Source organism: Marmota marmota, unplaced genomic scaffold, assembly GCF_001458135.2.
Source record: "Marmota marmota marmota unplaced genomic scaffold, marMar, whole genome shotgun sequence".
In the NCBI taxonomy this organism is placed as follows: Eukaryota; Metazoa; Chordata; class Mammalia; order Rodentia; family Sciuridae; genus Marmota; species Marmota marmota.
This window is the reverse complement of record NW_026000022.1, coordinates 3833421-3853014: the sequence shown is the minus strand read 5'-3', so window position 1 is coordinate 3853014 and position 19594 is coordinate 3833421. Positions and strand designations below refer to the sequence as shown.

The window sequence follows — 19594 nt, the reverse complement described above, 5'->3', positions numbered from 1 at the left end:
GACTTTTTTTTTTTTTTTTTTCAAAGCATAGAACTACATGGTCTCCTCTGAATCTAATGGAGGGGATAACTATTTATTTTGTATGGGTTTTTTTTTGTTTGTTTGTTTTTGTTGTTCATTCCGTGAGACATTATTAGGGGTGACGGGGTTTCAAGCACAGTGCTAGATGCTGAGCGGGCAGAGATGAGCAGGCCTTGGCTCCTGCCCACATGGGTTTTCCCTTGCCAGGATAACTGCAGGAAAGTGCTGAGAGCCATGACAGATGCAAGAGTTGCTGGGGTGACCCAGAGGAGGAAGCCAGGCTCAGGTCCACTGAAGGAGCCATGAGAAGCTCAAACTCAGTAGCCTTCTGGGGTGTGGGAGGCTGATGGAGTGGGAAGGGGCCAAGACAGGGACAGAGGGAACAGTGGTGGCAAAGGCTAAGAGGCTGGCGCACTTGGCGAGGCCACAACTGAAGTCCTCAATGTTTCCAGGGGGTATGGGGTGTGTGGAGACCTAAGTCAGAGCCTGGCATGAAGCACCCCTGTGCTTTGCTAGGGGGCGTGGCCTTCTGCGCACACCCGAGAGCCAGTGAAGGTGTTTTGAACAGATCATTTGGTGACCGATAGTTGGTGGGCTTTCTGGATTGATTGGCAGATGTCAGTCCCTAGGCAGAGAGATAGATTTGAAGCCTGTTGCCCTAATGACTCCAGACGAGGACTGGAGATTGCTTGAGCTACTGTGCCACCAGCAATGGTCATGAGTGACCTGGGTGGGCTTGGTGATCTGCAGAGACAGAATGGTTAGGCTTGGGGAGAGGGTGGGTGGAGTGGTGGCAGCCTCAGGTTCACTGATCCTTGGTCTCATTTGGGTGCACACCCACGTAGGTTTGGAGCTATGGTGTGCCTGTTAGGGGAGCACTGGGGACGGAACTTTTGCTGGGACAAGAATGAGTTTCATTTGGGGAGCCTATTGAGTTTGAGGTACTCATGGGCCCTGAGAGGATTTGTGCAAAAGCTAGCTGGAGATACAAGCCTGGAACTTACTGCATGTCACCATAAGGTCCCTGTTCAGGAGTGTTAAATAGGAACATTCAGAGAGAAAAAGAGGCATTATTTTGGGCTTGGGAGGGTTAAAAGGGTAGGCAAGTGGGAAATGTTTGGTTTTCTCTTTCAAATTCCCTTGATATTATTTTAGTGACTGTTCTGCAATGAGTGCGTTCTCCTTCCTGACTTGCTATTTTAGGCAAGCACTTAATCTCGCCTTACATGTCCCTCCGTGGAAGTGGACAAAGTCTTTTGCCATTAATAATAAATGACCAGAATCTCAGTTTATTGTGTAGCCCAACTGCTGACCAGAATCTGTTGTAGCTCATGCTGTGTTGGTGTGGAGGGGCTGTGGATTTTTTCTTATTATTATTTTTGTGAAAACATTTGTATAAGCTCATTTATACATTTTTTGGAAAGTATAAAAAGTCCCAGAGAAGAAGAAATCCGACCACAAGAACCAACCTAATCTTAATATATTATTAGTCTTTTCAGTGCTGTTCTGCATTATGTTACATTGAAGAAACAATTTGATCTCTTGCATTATGACAGCAAGGCATGACCTTTGTACTCATGTAGAATCATGGAAAGACTTTTGCAAGTGGGTCCTGGTGGAGGGATATATTCCAGGTGGGGAATGGACCTTTACAAGTGGAAGCAACCTGGAAGAGGTCTTGGTTCCAGAACACTCCCCGCCATCAAAATACTTACATATTCACATCTTTTTAATAAAATGGTGTGATATTTCCATATGACCTATGCACATCCTCCCATATGTTCAAAAAAATCTCTAGATTACTTATAACACTTAATGCAATGTAAATGCCACGTAAATAGTTACTCTACTGTATTGTTAAGGGACTAATAACAAGGGAAAAAGTCTGTAAGTGTTCAGTACAGATGCACTTTTTTCCCCTAAGTATTTTAGATCTGCAGATGTGGAGCCTGTGGATATGGAGAGCTGATTGTAGTCCACTTTGATATAGATTAGATCTGGGGGTGAAGACAAGGGGGATATAAGACTAGAAATGTCTACTGGGGCAGATGATGGAAATATTTTAAATATTAAAGTGTCAAGTTTGCTCCCAGAGAAGCCCAACATGGTAGCATCAGTGACGTAGGAACATATCCATTGGTGGGATTGGGGCCAGGGACAGGTGGGGCATCAGTGCATTTAGAGACTTGCTGGAATAGTAATGTTTTTTGTCTTTTTTTTTTCCATTCTTCCATTTTTCCAGGAGAATATGAAAGTGATACTCAGAACTGTTTGTCTCACAGTTCTACTGATTTCTTTAGAAGCTGGTAAGTTAAACACGTCCTTGTGTTCTTGTCTACTAAGAAAAACTGATTTAGAAGACGCCAAGAACCTTCTCTAATAGTCATGTTTTTCCTCACCGGTTTCTGTTGTCTCCCAGGACTGTCCTGGTCAGGGATCTGTGTAGCTGGAAATTTCCTTCAGATACTTCACCACTTTTTCTGTCACTCACAATTGGGAAACTGAGGCCTAGGGAGGTTAATAACCCAGGGTCAAGGGGCAAGAGCTCAAATCTGGGTCTCGCTGCTTGGAGTGAGATAAGGAAATCTTGGTTGTCTTTGGAGGAGGAATTATGCAGTCTTTAAGAGCTTTCTACCACAATCCTTCAGAAGATATTATTTTTTTTTATTCTTTCATTTTATCTTTTCCCTTCTCCATCCCTTATGTGAGTTTCTTGGGCCCCTTCCATATGCCAGGTACTAGGTGCTGGGACACAGCAGTGAATGTTCTAGACAGAAGCATCTGCCTGCAGGGAGTTTGCATTCCTGTAGGGGAGAGAATACATTAGATACATAAATATACAGTGTGTCATATGGTGACAAGGGTAGGAAGGAACAAAATAGGAAAGCAGGGTGTACAGTTTGGGGATTGGAGTGGGCAGACGGTTGAATTTTTTGATAATGTGGTCTGAAAAGGCCTCACTGAGAAATTGACTTTTGATTTGAACCTGAAGGAGGGGGAAGGAGAAAGCTATGTGAATAAGGGGTGGAAGTATCCTGAACTGCATGTGCAAAGGCCCCGAGGCTGAGTGCCTGGCATGTTCTAGAAGCTAAAATACCAGTATGGCTGGAGCATAGTGGCAGAAGGGAAGTCATAAGAGGTGTTGTTATTTGGTTAAAGGGGGGATGGTAGAGGTTGGTTTGTGTAGAACCTTGCAAGATCTAAGGATCTTGACTTGTAGTCTGACTGAGATGAAAAGACTGCAGGGTTTTTTTGTTTGAAACTGGAGAGGGGATCTGACTTATATTTTTAATGGGCTCTTTTTGGCTCCTATTTTGAGAACAAATCCTAAGGAGGCAAAGGCAGAAATAGAGATGCCAATTGAGAAGCCATTGTGATAATACAGGCAAGTTAGTTGGTGATGGACTCTAGGCAGGAAATGATGAGGCTTATGTGTAAGTGGCAAGGAGTGAGGAGGAGCCACATTTCAAATAGACTTTGAATCTAGACCCAACAGGGGTTTTCAGATGGATCAATTGTGAGGTGTGAGGGGAAGAATCAGGGACAACTCCAAGGGTTTTGGCCTGACTTAACCAAGGTGGAACTGTCACTGATGCGGTGGGAAAGGGATTGGACGGTTACTCTGGGCATGGGAAGTTTAGCTGTCCCTTGGATGTCTAAATGGTGACATTGACAAAGCCCTGCAGAGCTTGAGAGAGAGGTCTGGGTTGGGGTATAAAATTGGAGGCCTCGGCAGCAGGTGACCTGAGAACCATGAGCTGAACATGGTCATCGAGTGTGTTTAGGAAAGATGACGACTTCAAGGACTGGACTCGAAGGCCATGCAAGGACTGGTGAGCTGAGGGCTGGGGCGGTGGCTCAGTGGTAAAGTGCTTGCCTAGCGTGAGTGAGGCCTTGGGTTGGATCCCCAGCACCTTGAATTCAGAAAGAGGAGAAGAAAAGAAGGAGGAGACGGAGAGGCGAAAGAGAAGAAAGAAAAGAGGAAGAAGAGGAGGAAGAGGAGTGGGAGGAGGGGGAGGAGGAAGAGGAAGGCCCTGAAATCTGGAAGGAGAAACAGATAAGTATCCTGAAAGTCAAGTCAAGAAAATACTCCAGGATGACAGAACCAGAGGGTCTACGTGGCAATTGAAGATTTGCCAAGTGGGACTGTGTCTGAGAGTCGTGTATTTGGTTCAGCAACTTGAAAGTCACGGGTGGCTTTGGTTGGAACAGGGCTGGTGGAGTGGGACAAATCTCACACAATGGAAACGTGGGTCTAACTGAGGAGACACAGTGGTTGCTGCTACAGCTGCTCCTCCTAGCTAGGAGTCCTCACTCTGTGCTGGGGCCATGCTAAGTTCCTAGCCACTTTTATTCCAGGCAGATTTTAAAAAGATTAAAATGTTTAAATATATTTTTTAAAAATTTTTAAAAAATATTTAAGATATTGGCTGGAGTATAATCAATATTCAACAAACCTTACATAGCTGGAGTGCATGATTTGAATGTTGACACGCATAGACAGTTCTGAAGCCATGATCACAATCGAGATAATAAATACTGCCATCACTTTCTAGTTTCCGTCCTGCAGAATCCCTCCTTTCCATCAATCCTTCCCCATCTCCTTCCTCATCCCTAAGCAGCTGCTGATCTGCTTCCTGTGGCTAGCGATTAGTTCGTGTTCTCTATAATTTTGAATAAACGGTATTATATGGTATATGCTCCTTTGAGAGGGAGAGAATCTGATTTCTTTCCTGTTGTTGAACATATTAATAGTTGATTACTTTCCTACATAGTAGTATTCTATTATGTAAATATAATTTGTTTATCTGCTGACATGTTGATGGATATTTTGGCTATTTCTAGTTTTTTTTCTCTCGCTGTGCTGGTGATTAAAAAGAAGACTTTGGTGTCCTAAGCAAATGCTTTATCACTGAGCTAAAACCCTGGCCCTATTTCTGGTTTTTGAGAATTAAAAATAAAGGATTTATAAACATTGATGTACAGGTTTTTGAATGAGACATATGCTCTCATAATTTGGGGGTAAATAGGAGTAGAATGGCTAGATCATTTAGGAGATGCACATTTAACTTTTAAAGAAATTTTCAGAGTCTCCTAAACTTGTACCATTTACATCCTCATCAGCAATGCACGGAAGTCCCAGTTCCCCCACATCTTCACCACCGCTTGCTATCATCAATCTTTCTTCATTCTAATCTGATAGGTGATATCTGATCCTGGTTTTAACTTGAATTTTGCTAATGACATTGAGTTTCATTTCGTGTGAGTATTTGTCATACATTTATCTTTTTTGGTGAAATTTCCAAATCACCTATCCATTTTTTTTTTTTTTTTGGTGGTACTGGGGATTGAACCAGGGCCTTGTGCATGTGAGGCAAGCCCTCTACTAACTGAGCTATATCCCTAGCCCCATTTTTTCTAATTACTTGTTTTCTCATATTGGGTTTTGAGAAATCTTTAAATATTCAGAATACAGGGCCTTTATCATCTATGTGATTTGTAAATATTTTCTTCCTGTCTGTCTTTTCATTTGCTTATGGTATCTTTCAAAGAATAGAATTCTCAATTTTGATGAAGTCTAATTTGCCTTTCCTTAATTTTGATGAAGTCTAATTTGCCTTTTATAAATTGTGCTTTTGGTATTGCATATAAAAAGATCTTTGCCTAATCCTAGGGCATAAAATTTTCTTCTAGATGTTTAATAGTTTTAAGTTTTACATTTAAGCCTATGATTCCCTTTTATTGATTTGTAATTATTGTTTCATGCAGTTAAAAATTATATGGGAAAAAAGAGAAATTACATGCCCAAACTACCTATGTATTTTTAAAAATTCTATCTATCTATGTAGTTTTATATTTACCTTTGTAGTTACTGGTATTTTTTCTTTTTTTATGTGGATTCTATTTATCATCTGGGTTCTTTTATTTTCAGCTTGAAGTCTTATGCACTTTATTTTTTCAGGGTAGGTATGCTTATGATGGATTTTCTTAGTTTTAATTTATCTGTAAATGTTTTCATTTCACCATCATTTTTGAAGGATGGTTTCTCCAGATATAGAATTTTTGATTGATAGTCATATTATTTTTAACTGGATGAAATGTTTTAATATGTCATCCAGCAGCCTCCTGGCTTCTGTGGTTCTAAGAGCCCATTGTTAATCTTATTGAAAATCCCTTGTATGTAATGAGGCATTTCTCTCTTGTCACCTTCAAGACTTTCTATTTTTGTGTTTCTACAATTGGACTATGATATACCTAGGTGTAAATATCTTTCAGTTCATCCTTGTGGGTTAACCTTGCAAAATCCGTACTTCCTGCAGTAAGTGACCACTGTAGTTATTACTTCTTTAATTTAAGGGTCAGCTAATGATTGGCCTTTCTTTAAATTCCTTGACCTGGTAAGTTTTATACCCTTTGCCAAGGGGTTCTAAGATTTGGGTATGCCTTACCACTCTGTCTTAGCCTTCAATTCCTGCTTATGTCTGATCTCTGAGTTATCTGGATGTAAGAGACTGGTACCTTTCCTGGGCATGTGAACAGCCCTACCTACGTGAGCACTCTTCTTGATTCCCTAGGAATGTGTCAGAGCTTTCCAAAGCCCCTGTGGACTATGGATCTTCTTTGTCCTAACTGGCCTTAAGCTGCCATCATATTGAACAATTGGCCCTGAGTTTGTTCAACAGACACCCTGGGTGTAGGGCATTTCCTGTGGAGTTCTGAGTCAGGTCAGTAACAGCACTACTCTATGAATGTGACTTCCAGGAACTGCCAGTCAAGTCGAAGAGTGACAGTGTTCGTTAGGACTTTCTGAGGACCTACAAACCTGATCTGTTCTTGAAAGTCTACTCTTTTCATAGCTGCTGTTTGCAAAGATTCTGGTTTTCATGGCCCAATAGAGGGGATTGGGAGTGGTGTAGTTTACAAAGCCAGAAGCCTTACCGTTCTACCTTGGTTCAGCAGATTTTCTTTTCTTAAATAAATGTTCTGATAGTTGCAAGCTTTTCATTAAAAAAAAAAGTCAATCCTTTTGTTGTTTTTATGGAGGAATGATTTATGGAGACTCTTACTCTGCATTTTGGAGCTCTGCCTCTGAAGTTCTTTTAAATATTTTTCTTTGCATAAAGATGTACAATTTGTTAAAAAGACTTTTCTTTTTCCACTGCGTTAATTTTGCACTTTTGTCAAAAATTGATTAAGTATATTTGTGTGAATTACTTCCAGGATCTCTATTTTGTTCCAGCAATATATTCATCTTTATGCTAATAATATTTATTATGCTAATAAAGATGAATAGATTGCTGGAACAAAATAGAGATCTTTATTGCTATATGTTTATTATATTAAGTATAACTTGATTTTAAGGCAATGTAACTCCAACTTCTTTCTTTTTTAAATCAAAGTTGCTTTGGCTATTCCGTATGAATTTTAGAATGTATTTATCAATTTGTATGAAAAACTCTGATCCGATCCTGATTAGGATTGAATATAAATAAATTTCCAGAGAACTGATGTCTTTTTTTTCATTTTTTCCTTTTGAATATTATAATATTATAATTGTACATAGTGTTTGAGTTCATTTTGACAAAATCATACATGCAAGGAATTTTATTTCAATCTCCTTTCCTTTCCCCCTTTTCCTTCCCTCCTCCCTCCCCCTATTCTTTCTGCTTTACCCTACTAAACTTCCTTTCTTCTATATATACCTATATATATCCCAGGGACAGGTAATTCCTAGGGGTTTGTTCTGGTTTAGATATGAGGTGTCTCCCAAAAGGCTCATATTAGGCAATGCAGAAATGTTCGTAGGTGAAACAATTAGATTATGAGAGCTATAATCTAATCAGTGGTTGGATGAATTTGAAAAATTAATAGTTTTAAGGGATTACTGGGTGGTGACTGTAAGTGAGTAGAGAATGATTAGAAGAAATAATTCACTGGGGGTGTGACCTTGGGGATTATATTTTGTCCTTGGCTCTTTGCTCTTTCTTCTTTCTTCCTGGCTACCATGAGCTGAGCTTTCCTCCACCATCCTGCTCTGCCATGAAGTTCTACCTCACCCTAGGCAGGGTGATGGAATCTGCCAGGCATGGATGGAGCCTCTGAAACTGTGAGCCCCAAATAATTTTTTGGGCTCTGAGTTGTTCTTGTCAGGTATTTTGGTCACAGTGATGGAAAGGTGACTAACACAGGGTTGTGGACAGCTTGGCCGGAGCTGCTTTGCATGGGAAGACTGCCGGATCCAGGGCTGGGCCCCCATCCAACTCATTATCCAACTCTCACACACCAAGCCAATATTGCCACTGCCATAAATCAACCCAGGACCAGGTACCTGGCAGCTAGGGAAAGCCCCTACTGTGGAAATTGACCAACCCTAAACTGGTTGCCCTACCTTGACTTTCCTGTAGGAACTTAAACAATGGATTTGGCCTAGGCTCTTCCCACCCTCCTGCTCTGCCCCTTAACTAAACCTGGTTATTCTTCCTCCAGCCTCCTGTGATATGGATGCCCCATGTCTTGGAATGTCAGCAATAACATCTTCTTTCAATGGCATTATCCTCTCTGTGTCTTTAATCAGTCACCTGCTGAATTAAGACTCAGACATGGAGACTGCTCACAGTTTACTTCAGTTTGTTCCTTTTCTAGTTTTTTAAATAGAATCTGAAGTCATCAATTTGAGTTTTTTTTAATATGTTGAATTTATTGCTCTCAATTTCTCTCTAAACACTGCTTTCATTGAATGCCACAGTACTGGCCTACTGGGTTTTGCATACATCATTCAGGCATAAATACTTTCTAATCTTCCTTTTAATTTTTTTTTTTTTTTTTTACTTATGGGTTATTTGGAAGAGTGTTGGTTTTCAAATCCATGAGGATTTCCTAGATATCTCTGTTATTGACTTTTAAATTAATTTCATTATCACAAGAGAATATGCTTTGTTTAATTTGAATTCTTTCAAATATATTGAGTCCTGGATTATGAAGAAGAATATAATATATGTTAGTGGGTATTTTATGGGTATTTAGAATGAATATTTTGTTGTTGTTGGGTAGAATTTTCTATAAATATCAATTATGTCAAATTGACTGATAGTGTTTTTCAAATCTTCCATATCATTGTCAATTATTCAGTTGTTCTATTTGTTATGTCAATCTTCTGAGTGGATATTGAGATCTCTAATTAAAATTGTTGGTTTCTCTAGTTCTTACAGTTCTATTTGCCTTTTTGGGGGAGGGGTGGGGAGTTCCAGGGGTTGAACTCAGACCGCTATCCCCAGCCCTATGTTGTATTTTATTTAGAGTCAGGGTCTCACTGAGTTGCTTAGTGCCTGCTTTTGCTGAGGTTGGCTTTGAACTCGTGGTCCTACTGCCTCAGCCTCCTGAGCCATTGGGATTACAGGCATGCACCACCACATCGGGCATTTGTTTTTGTTTCATATATTTTGAAGCACTGTTAATAGATGCATAAATATTTATTAATGGGAAATTATCTTTTCTCCCTGCTAATGTTCTATACAATAAAAGTCTACTTTGATCATGCCATTCAAGCTATTTATTTATTGTTTTTATTTTTTACTGCAGTATAGTTGACAAAAGTCATATGAGTTTATGGTGTCCAATGTAGTGTCTTGGAATATGTATACATTGTGAAACGGGTAAACCAAGCTAATTAAATCAAGCTTGCTATTGATTAGTGTCAATGTGGCATATATTTTTTATTTTTAACCTACTTTTGTCCTCGTAGTAAAATGGTGTATGAGTATATGTGTGTGTGTTGTGCACCATATAGTTTTCTATTTCTTTTTTCAGCTTGGCCATCTCTACCTTTCAACTGGAGTCTTCAGACTACTGTGATTATTAGTATACTTGGGTTTAATTTTAGGATTTTCCTATTTTCTCACTTCTCCCATCAATTGTGTTATTCCTCTTTCTGCTGCCTTTTACCTTACTTGAGAATGTGTATGGCTCATTTTTCATCTGTGTTGGCTAATTAATCACAACTCTTTGTTATATGGTTTTTAAATAACTGCTCTAAGCCTTAGGTATCCATCTTTTAAATTATCACTGTTAACTTTCAAGTGATTCTGTACAATTTGTGAAATATAAGATCCTTAATGCTATACATCCTTATTTGTATTTTGCCCTCTTATTTCCATATATCTTATTCCTCTGTATGGTGTAGACCTCCTAGGACATTTTTTTTAAGAATTCAGTTCTCTTTAAAGAGATTAGAATAATAGGGAAATTGTTTTATAATGAAGTTAATTATTTTATAACATAGTTAACATTTCTGATGCTATTTATTCCTTTGTGAAGATTGGTTTTTATGATAATATTTCTTTTCTTTCTGAAGGTATATCTTATAGTATAGGTCTACTGGTAATTACTTCTTACAGCTTTAAAAAATCAGAAAAAAAAATATTTTTCCTTAATTTTGAAAGACATTTTCAACGGGTTCAGAAGTCTACTTGTCTTTCATCGCTGGAAGGATATTGTTCTTCTATCTCTGACTTGTATTGTTTCTGGAAAGAAGGCTGCAGTGTATTTCTTTGTTCACCTGTAATAACTGCATCCCCTTTTTCTGGATACTTGAAAGATTTTCTCTTGGTTGCTAGTTTTTAGCAATGTGGTTGTTAGGTGTTTGCTGTAGTTTTCTTCATGTTTGCTTTGCTTGAGATTTATTATGATTTGGGGGGCTATGAGTTCATTATTTTCATTAATATCTTGAAAAAAATTCATCTTCAAATATTTTTGTTTCGCCTTTTTCTTTTCTTCAGCAATTCGTATTACACATTTTGATGTTGTCCTAAGCTAACTAATGCCACATCTGTTTTGTTCTATTATTTTTCCTTCTGTGATTAACTTTGGATAGTTTGTAATGCTGTGTCTTCCAGTATTACAAGACATAGCATTACTTATTAATCTTTTTTTCTACAATGTCAAAGCTACTATACACCCAGCCAGTGTATTTTTTTAGCTCAATATTATAATTTTCCATCTGTAAAAGTGTTTTTAACCTCTTCTGCGCCTTTACTCAGCATGGTTTGTCTTTCCTCTACCATCTCGGACACATGGAGTTCAGGAGAAACACCTATTTCAGTTCCTGTCAATATTAAGTCTATCATCTCTGTTATTTCTGGGTCAGTTTTGGTTGGTTGATTTTTTTTTCCCTTCCTCGTGATTGCATGTTATCGCTTCATTGCATGCCTAACAGTTTTTTAAAACACATTGTTGGGATTTGTTGTTACATATTCCTATATGCACATAATATAACAATATAATTTGGGCAGTATCACTCCCTAGCATTTTTCCCCTCTTGGTCCTTTTCCTCAACTGATCTCCCTTTGATTTTCATGAGATCCATCCCCCACCTTTGTTTTCCTTTATTCCTTTCTAGTTTCTGCATGAGAGAAAGCATAAGACTGTTATCCTTCTGAATTTGACTTATTTCACGCAACATGATTATCTTTAGTACTATCTGTTTTCCTGCAAATGACATAATTTTATTTTCTTTATGGCTAAGTAAAATTTCACTCTGTCTATATACCACATTTTTCTTTATGCATTCATCCATCAATGGATACCTAGGCTGATTCCATAGTTTGTCAGTTGTGAATTGTGCTGCTATGAACATGGGTATGCATGAATCACTATGCAAAATGACTTTAATTCTTTAAGATAAATACCAAGGAGGGGTATACCTGGGTAATATGGTGGTTCCATGCCTTGTCTTTTGAGGAGACTCCATACTGATTTCCATAGCAGCTGCACTAATCTATAGTCCCACCAATGATGTAAAAGTGTTCTTTTTTCTCCACAACCTTTCCAGACATTGTAGATTTTACCATGTTGTCTGTTTTTCTGTTTATAAATATGTTCATGATCTTTGTTCTGCCGCAGGACTGTTATTTGGAAGTGGTTTTATACTTTCAGGTTTTGCTTTTAAGCTTCATGAAAATCAGAAAAGTATATATTTGAATCCTAACTTTCTCCAACTAGTGAGTCAGAACCTTCTGGGCATTCTACTTGCTGCCCCATGATTAATGAGGTTTCCCCTTAGGGCTGTAATTGTGCTCCTTCTTATCCTTTGGGCATTTTGACTCTAGATCTGGCTTTTTAAAAAAAAAAAAAATTTATACTGATTTATACTTAGCTAAAAACTCCAGGGGACTATCTGGGGTTCTGCAAACACTCTCTGTGTGTGCCACCACAACCATGTGGGCACTTTGAGCTGCAAACTCTTAAGTTACACAGATTCCCAACCCCATCTCTTCCACTCAGAGAGACACTGGACTTTGCCTGTGTTTTCTCTTTGCAGTGTCATAGCCAGGCAGTAATTTGGGCAGTTAACTTTGGATAATTGCTCCCTTCCTTTATTTCAATTTTCCTGAGATCTCTGTGCTGTATTCCTTCCTTCTTGGGGCCTTGAACAGTGTGTTTTATAAATTTTGTTCATTTTTTTAGTTGTTCAATTGGGAAGGTGAATCCATCCTCATTGTTTCATGTTATTCTGAAGTGGCTGTCTCCTCTCCTACATTATTCCTGTTTCTTATATGAACAAAGAAGGAGTAAGAGAGATTAGGTAACGTGCCCAAGGGGACAGTACACAGGTAATAAGAGACACAGAACTGAATGTAAATCTTCCAGGCTCCCAAGATGATGTTCTTAAGCATAAGACTGGGAAACTTTTATATGTAGTATGAATCAATGTATTCGATGATTGTTGTGTTTATGTGTGTCTATCACAGTAAGAAACATTGGAAAAATTTCTAATGGAAGTTGCTTCCCCTTTCTCCCTTTCAAAGATGAATGTAAGATACGTGAAGAACCAGTAATTTTAGTTTCATCTGCAAATGAAATTGATGTTCGTGCCTGTCCCCTTAACCCAAATGAAAACATAGGCTCGGTGATTTGGTATAAAAATGACAGCAAGACACCTATATCAATGGAGCAAGACTCCAGGATTCATCAAGAAAAGGATAAACTCTGGCTTGTCCCCGCTAAGGTAGAGGATTCAGGACATTACTACTGCTCAGTAAGGTAAGAGAGTCCTCTGTTACAAACGTGTTCCAAGTACATACAATAGTTGAGGACAGAAAAATCTCTAAATAATTTTTAATTTCCCGGTTTAACTTTATTTTAGAAATTCAACTTTCTGCCTTAAAATTAAAATAACTGCCAAGTTTGTGGAAAATGAACCTAACTTGTGTTACAATACAGAAGCTATATTCACACAGAAATTGCGCATTGCCGGAGATGGAAGACTTGTGTGTCCTCATTTGGATTTTTTTAAAGATGAAAATAATGAGTTTCCCACAGTAAAATGGTATAAGGTAATTTTATTTTAAATATGGCATTTTACTTACCTAGTAGATGAAATAGTTTTCTGTGTTGGACACAAAATGAATCTGCAAAGTGTTTTTTCCATTTCTAGATTGTATTCTTCTGTCGTTGTGAAGGTTAATAGGGAATCTAAAAAGAGTCATAAGATTGCATTCATTTAATTTGAAGCTTAACTAAAATCTTACTTATCATTGTATTTATTTAATAAGATATAGTTGAGAAAAGTAACAGGATAAATGAAACCTGTTTAAGGACAAGACTGATTATAAAGTGAGATGTTTAAAAGATTACTATCTATTACAACATATATTACTCCATGTTTTATTTAAAACTAAGTGGTCCTTAAATAACTTGATAGTTTCTGTAACTGTTAGAAAAGTGGCTTGACTAGCATTTCATTATCATATTTTGGCACTTTTAACCTACCTCATCTGGTAGAACTTAATGGGAAATCATCTTTTAGAGGTTAGGAAAAGCAAAATAGTATCAGTGAAGAAAGAGAGCACAGCATTGATAAGAAATTACAGTGTTCACATTCTTTCCTCAAACACGTTTTTCTTGCTTAATTAATTTGCCCTTCACTTGTGTTTGTAGCACAAGGCTCCGGCATAAAAAATTTAATGATTTTTGCAAAAAGAAAATTTTTTTAGGTATATTGGGCAAAGTAACTATTTAATTTTCAATGCTTCTTTTCTCCCTCTTGTCTAGGATTGCAAACCTCTGATTCTTGACAACGTATACTTCGTTGGAGTCACAAATACGCTTATTGTGATGAATGTGTCAGAGGGCCATAGAGGGAAGTACACTTGTCATGCATCCTACATGTACTCGGGAAAGCAATATTATATTACCCGGGCAATAGAATTTATTACTCTAGGTGAGTCATAACTCCAACCCCAGGAGTTTAGATCTAGAGAGGCCCAGACACCATGACTTGAACATTACTTTCGTTGTCTGTAGAGGAACTAAATCTAAGAGAAGGTTGATGACTCCACAAAGGTCCCATGGCTTTAGTTTAGCTTTTTGTTCCTGAATATGTAATGGAAACATTTTTCATTTTCATTTTAGATGCAGTGATACTTAAACAGAGATGTTATGAGCTAAGTTTTCCAACTGACCTAGGAGCCTTATTGTTTGACATGGCTAAAGATGTTCTTTGGAGAGCTCTGGGGCTCCCCTGGCTGAGAGCCTGTCCTTGAGGAGTCTTTGAGTGTCTCTGAACAAGAATAATTGCCACAAATGAGCCTTGGGATAAGTTATACTCCCAGAACCTACTCCTGTGCGTTCTGTGTTAGCCCAGTCATTTGCCCTCTCTAAGGCTGTTTCCTCTTTCGTAACATGACACCACCTCCCAAGGTCATTGGGAAGCTTAGATTTGAGGATGTGCAGCTTGTGTTCACGTGTATGATGCAAAGCGGTGTGAAGTGCAACACGGGTGTGCAGCTAGTTGTGATTGTTCTTAATTTTCTTTGGGCTTTCAGTTCTGTATTAACCGTGTTTCATATTAAGTTATTTGACAACAAAATGAAGCAAAATGTGCTTCTATAGATTACCTAAAAATGGGCAGGACATTCAGGCTTTCTGTAAATGTTGGCTTGGAGAATAGAACAGTTAATCTAACTGGAAGTTTTGCAAATTAAAGGATATCTATTATGTAAGAGTAACAGGTGTAAGTTGAGACTATCTCAGACAACCCAGAATATGATCACACAACACCCAGCAACATTTTCCTATGATAATTAATTTTTCAAAGATTAATGTTATTGAATCACAATTAATTCCCACAAACACCACCGAAATCCTAATTTTCAGTGGTCTTCGTATCACAACCACATTTCTGGGTTTTCAACAGCCTTCCTGATTCTTGTGTAGCTCTGATCTCCTTACACAGCAACCAAACCAGGGAGAACTGGCACTAGGAATTTTTAAAAATAGATCCAGTACGTCTTAAATACTCTTCTGTCTCCTTGTCTGATCCCATTTGTAGAAATAATATACTTTACCCAGATGAGTAAATATTTTATTTTTCCTCCAGACGCAACCCAATGAGGCTGAATGCTTTTCATTCATAAATCATATTTTTTGAATATGCGTTGTGTGCCAGGAACTGTTTTAAGAATAGATTAGGAAGCCAACCAACAAGCAATAGACATTATTCTGTCCTGTAGTGGATTACTGGAAATTCGAGTTCATCATTTCTGATCATTTTTCTCTTGGCCACAGATCAACTCTGAAAGCCAATCGATCTTCCTGTAAAGAAGGCTTAGATCAATTTCTGAGGCTCTTGACAACTTTCTGCCTGTTTTAATAAATTGCACCAAAGTGCTTGGCATCGGTCAGTAACCACATGCACCCATAAGCACACCACTGTTGGTCATTAGCAGTGTTACTAAATACAAGTAGGCCTGGCACTGCCTACTTCCACTCTCCTCGCCTTTCCTGATTTGCTCTAAGAGAGCATTATCTTGAGTGTCTAGGTTGGCAGGGTCCAGTTTGGTGAGGATGCTCAGGTAGCCGCAGCCTCTGTGGGCTCCCTGTCACCTCCTGTCTCCTACTGTCTATTCACCATCTGGCCTGGTGTCATTTAGTATGTTTTGCCAAGTGTTGCCATTATTTGTAATTCTCATGTATAAGAGACTGAGAAGCCCTGTGGATGTTTTTTCTTTCAGAGGAAATCAAATCCGACAGTCCTGTGATTGAAAGTCCAGCAAACGGGACCATGGAAGTGGAGCTGGGTGAGTAAGCCCTAGTCGGATGTGCCAAAATCATTCCTGTGAACTCAGATGAAAAGTGGCACGAGTTATATCCTAAGGTGTCCTTATATCTTTGTTTTTTGATTCTTGTGGCAAAAACCTAGCCACATCTGGTTTGCACAGCTCTCCTTTCTCATGAAAACCCAGGCAGAGGCGAAGTTCAAATTAAGAACAAGAACTGTCATCATCCATCTACCTGGCACAGGATTTATCACCAGAGCTAAGTTTTAGGCAGAAGGGTAAGACTCCAGGTCAAAAAGATGATAGTTATTCAAGAAAAAATACTTTTGCAAGTTAATGGACCTTTTTTTTTTTTTTTAACATCAAGAATAAAGCTACATGTGGCTGTGTACATATAAAATTAAATTAAGCCAATTACTTAATTCAGTTAAATTAAAAAACAGTTCCCCAGCCACATTTGCCTTATTTCAAGGGATTAATAATAACCAGTGACTTATGTTGTTGTAGTCCAGACACAAAAACAGATTCTTGTCTCAGAGGATCAGTTCTCTTCATAGAGTAACTGCAGGAAGGCCATGAACAGTTGTTCAAAAATTAGGAGTTTGTAACCTGTGAATTCTGTGCTTTGCCAAGTTTGTCATTCTTAGTGGAAAGTAATAGAAAGAAATTCTTAGATATCAACAAAGATGCAGAGATGACAGTACTCTAAATATAGGCGAATAGAATTTGTGTAGTGTTTCCCATCCTTTAAGTTTCCTTTAAATTATTCTCCTTCAGGGCCTAACCACCCTGCCCCCATCCCTTTCTCTTTTTAGGAATTTCAGTACTGTGCTTGTCTGTTGATGTGCTATGGCCCTTGTAGGGTGACAGAACATACACCTCAGATTTTCTTGCTCCCCTCTCCAAGAACTCCTTTTGCTCCGTTGGCCGTAGTCATGCTGAGAAAGTGTGCCCTAGACCTATAAAATGGAGAGCTCTGAAGTCTAGATTGCATTGATCCCAGATCCAAAAGTAGCTTCATTTTAGGAGTTACTTATTTTAATATATCATGTTGTATCAGAGGCACATTTTACCCAGTCATAGGATTATTCTGACAGATATAAAACAGCCATTGGTAAGATTCATACCAATTCCCAATAAAATGACTTAAAAAATAAGATTTGGGGAATATTTCCTTAACTTAATAAATATCATCAATGTGAATCAGTGGTTACCAACATTTTTTTTTTTTTTTTTTGGCACCGAGGATTGAACTCAGGATACTTGGCCACTGAACTCCATCCCCAGCCCTTTTTTATATTTTGTTTAGAGACAGGGTCTCATTGAGTTGCTTAGTGCCTCGCTTTTGCTGAGGCTGGCTTTGAACTCAAGAGCCTCCTGCTCAGCCTCCCCAGACGCTGGGATTATAGGCCTGTGCCACTGTGTCCAGTGGCTCCCAACATTCTTAATAGCAAAGCACTGTAGACATTTTTACCGAAGCCAACAGCAAGACAAAGATGCCTGCCTAATCAGCATGATTTAACATAGTTCTAAAGTGCCAAAAATGTGATAAGGGAAAAAAAAAAGATTCTTTAAATTATTAATTTTAGATCATATAATCATCTATCTGCAAATCCCAAGAGAATTACTGGGAAATTTTAATTATAATTAATATTTTATTTATTAGACATGATAAAATTACCATTCTAAAATATTAGACTTATTTAGCAATAACCAGCTAGAAAATGTAATGGGAAAAGAGATTCCATTTTAATACCAAACGTCTGTAAAAATATATTTTAAAATGTTTTCAAAATGTGTGATGTTTATAAGGGAGGAATAAAACCCCCGAAATATAAAGCTCAGAAAAACTGAGAATTTATGATGGGGGTGGGGTCTTCATAGGGGGAAATTGACTCCTGGGAGTGAAAAAATCTACACCAACAGATAGACTGTATATCTATTAAAATTTTAGAAGGGATGCCTGAGGCTGTAACTTAGTAGTAGAGCGCTTGCCTAGCACTCAGGAGGCTCTGGATTTGATCCCAGTCAGCATGCCCCACGGCAGGGGGAGGGAAAGTGGGAAGGAGAGAGAGATGTAGAGGGACTTAAAAATTTACAGAGAAGGAAACAAATATATATATATATATATATATATATATATATGCAAAATGAAAACCAAAATTGTAATATAGACAAGTATGTTTTTCCTATATGAGAAACTAGAAATTGTAAATGAAAATTCATTCAGATTTAATGGAGAGATTCATTATAGATTTAATGGAGATCTAATAAAAACTGTGAGTGGACTTAAAATTTTTCATATATTCTAAAATTCACTAGGGTGTTAAGATAATATTGGTAAGAAGCAAATACTAAAAAATGATATTAGCCTTTGCTTTAAAACTTCATTAATTAAAAGAATGTGGTAACCTTGGCATGATTGCACCCATTCAGATTAATTGAGAAAGTTCAAACTAAATGAGTATTTATTTTATGATAAAGGCAGCCTTGTGAAATAGCGAGGAGGAAAATTGTTATCAATCATGGGTCGTTCTGGAATGATGACCAGTATTTGGATAAAAACATTAAGTGAAAACTCTCCCTCAAGCTATAGGAAATTGTATTCAAGATAGATCAAAGAATAAAAATAAAACAATAACAAGAAAATCTTATACACCTAAAAAAAATGTACATGGATATTTTCCTGATTTGCTGATAGAAAGCACCTTCTTATTTAAAAATATTTATTTATTCAGGCACTGGAGATTAAACCCAGAAGTGCTCTACCACTGAGCTACATCCCCAGTCCTTTTTATTTTTTATTTTGAGATGGGGTCTTGCTAAGTTACCCAGTCTGGCCTTAAATTTGTGATCCTCCTGTCTTAGCTTCCCCAGTTGCTGAGATTAAAGGTGTGTGCTATCAAGCCTGGCTAGAGAGGACTTTTAGAAAAACTATAGTGAAACCAGATTAAAAAAAAAAATTTAAACTATTTTGACCAAATGAAAAATAAAGAGATCTACATCAAAGAATTCCCACAAGCAATAATAATGTGGAAGTAACCAACTTAGAAAACTACTTAAAACATTTTGTGTGTATTATAAAAAGTTAAAAATCCTCAATGAATATAGAGAACCTGCACATCAGTAATATGAACATGAGATTAAACAATGGTTGGTAGTACAAGTGGACCATAGGGAGAGGAAGGGAAGGAATTTATAATGGGGATGGGGTCTTCATAGGGAATGAGGTGGATCAAATTATGTGCATATACAGATACAGTATAATGAATCTCCCTATTACATAAAATTTTAATATACCAGTAAAAATAGTAATAATTTAAAAATGGTTGGTATACATAAGGAACAGTTCTTAAAAGAATCCATGAAATACTAAGCTTATGAAAAATGTTAATTCACCATGAGTTCAAGAAATGCAGATGGGCTGGGGGTGTATGTTGCTCAGTGGTAGAGTACTTGCTTAACATGTTAGAGGTCTTGGGTTTGATCCTCAGCACCACAAAAAAGAAGAAAGGCGG

General features: G+C 37.9%; 1 protein-coding gene across 19 annotated transcripts in view; it reads left to right on the top strand.

Annotated features, from left to right (window-relative positions):
- Positions 1-19594, top strand: part of Il1r1 (interleukin 1 receptor type 1) — a 74645-nt gene that overhangs the window by 47167 nt on the left and 7884 nt on the right. For 12 of the 19 annotated variants that reach the window (XM_048810488.1, XM_048810487.1, XM_015504964.2 and 9 more), the window contains 5 exons: positions 2264-2327; positions 12825-13059; positions 13163-13352; positions 14071-14239; positions 16032-16097. In XM_048810488.1, coding sequence (XP_048666445.1) covers positions 2264-2327; positions 12825-13059; positions 13163-13352; positions 14071-14239; positions 16032-16097 — 724 coding nt within the window. Of the gene's footprint in view, positions 1-2263; positions 2328-6596; positions 6747-12824; positions 13060-13162; positions 13353-14070; positions 14240-16031; positions 16098-19594 lie in introns of all 19 variants that reach the window. The other 7 variants (XM_048810495.1, XM_048810496.1, XM_048810497.1 and 4 more) reach the window with 3 other exon arrangements.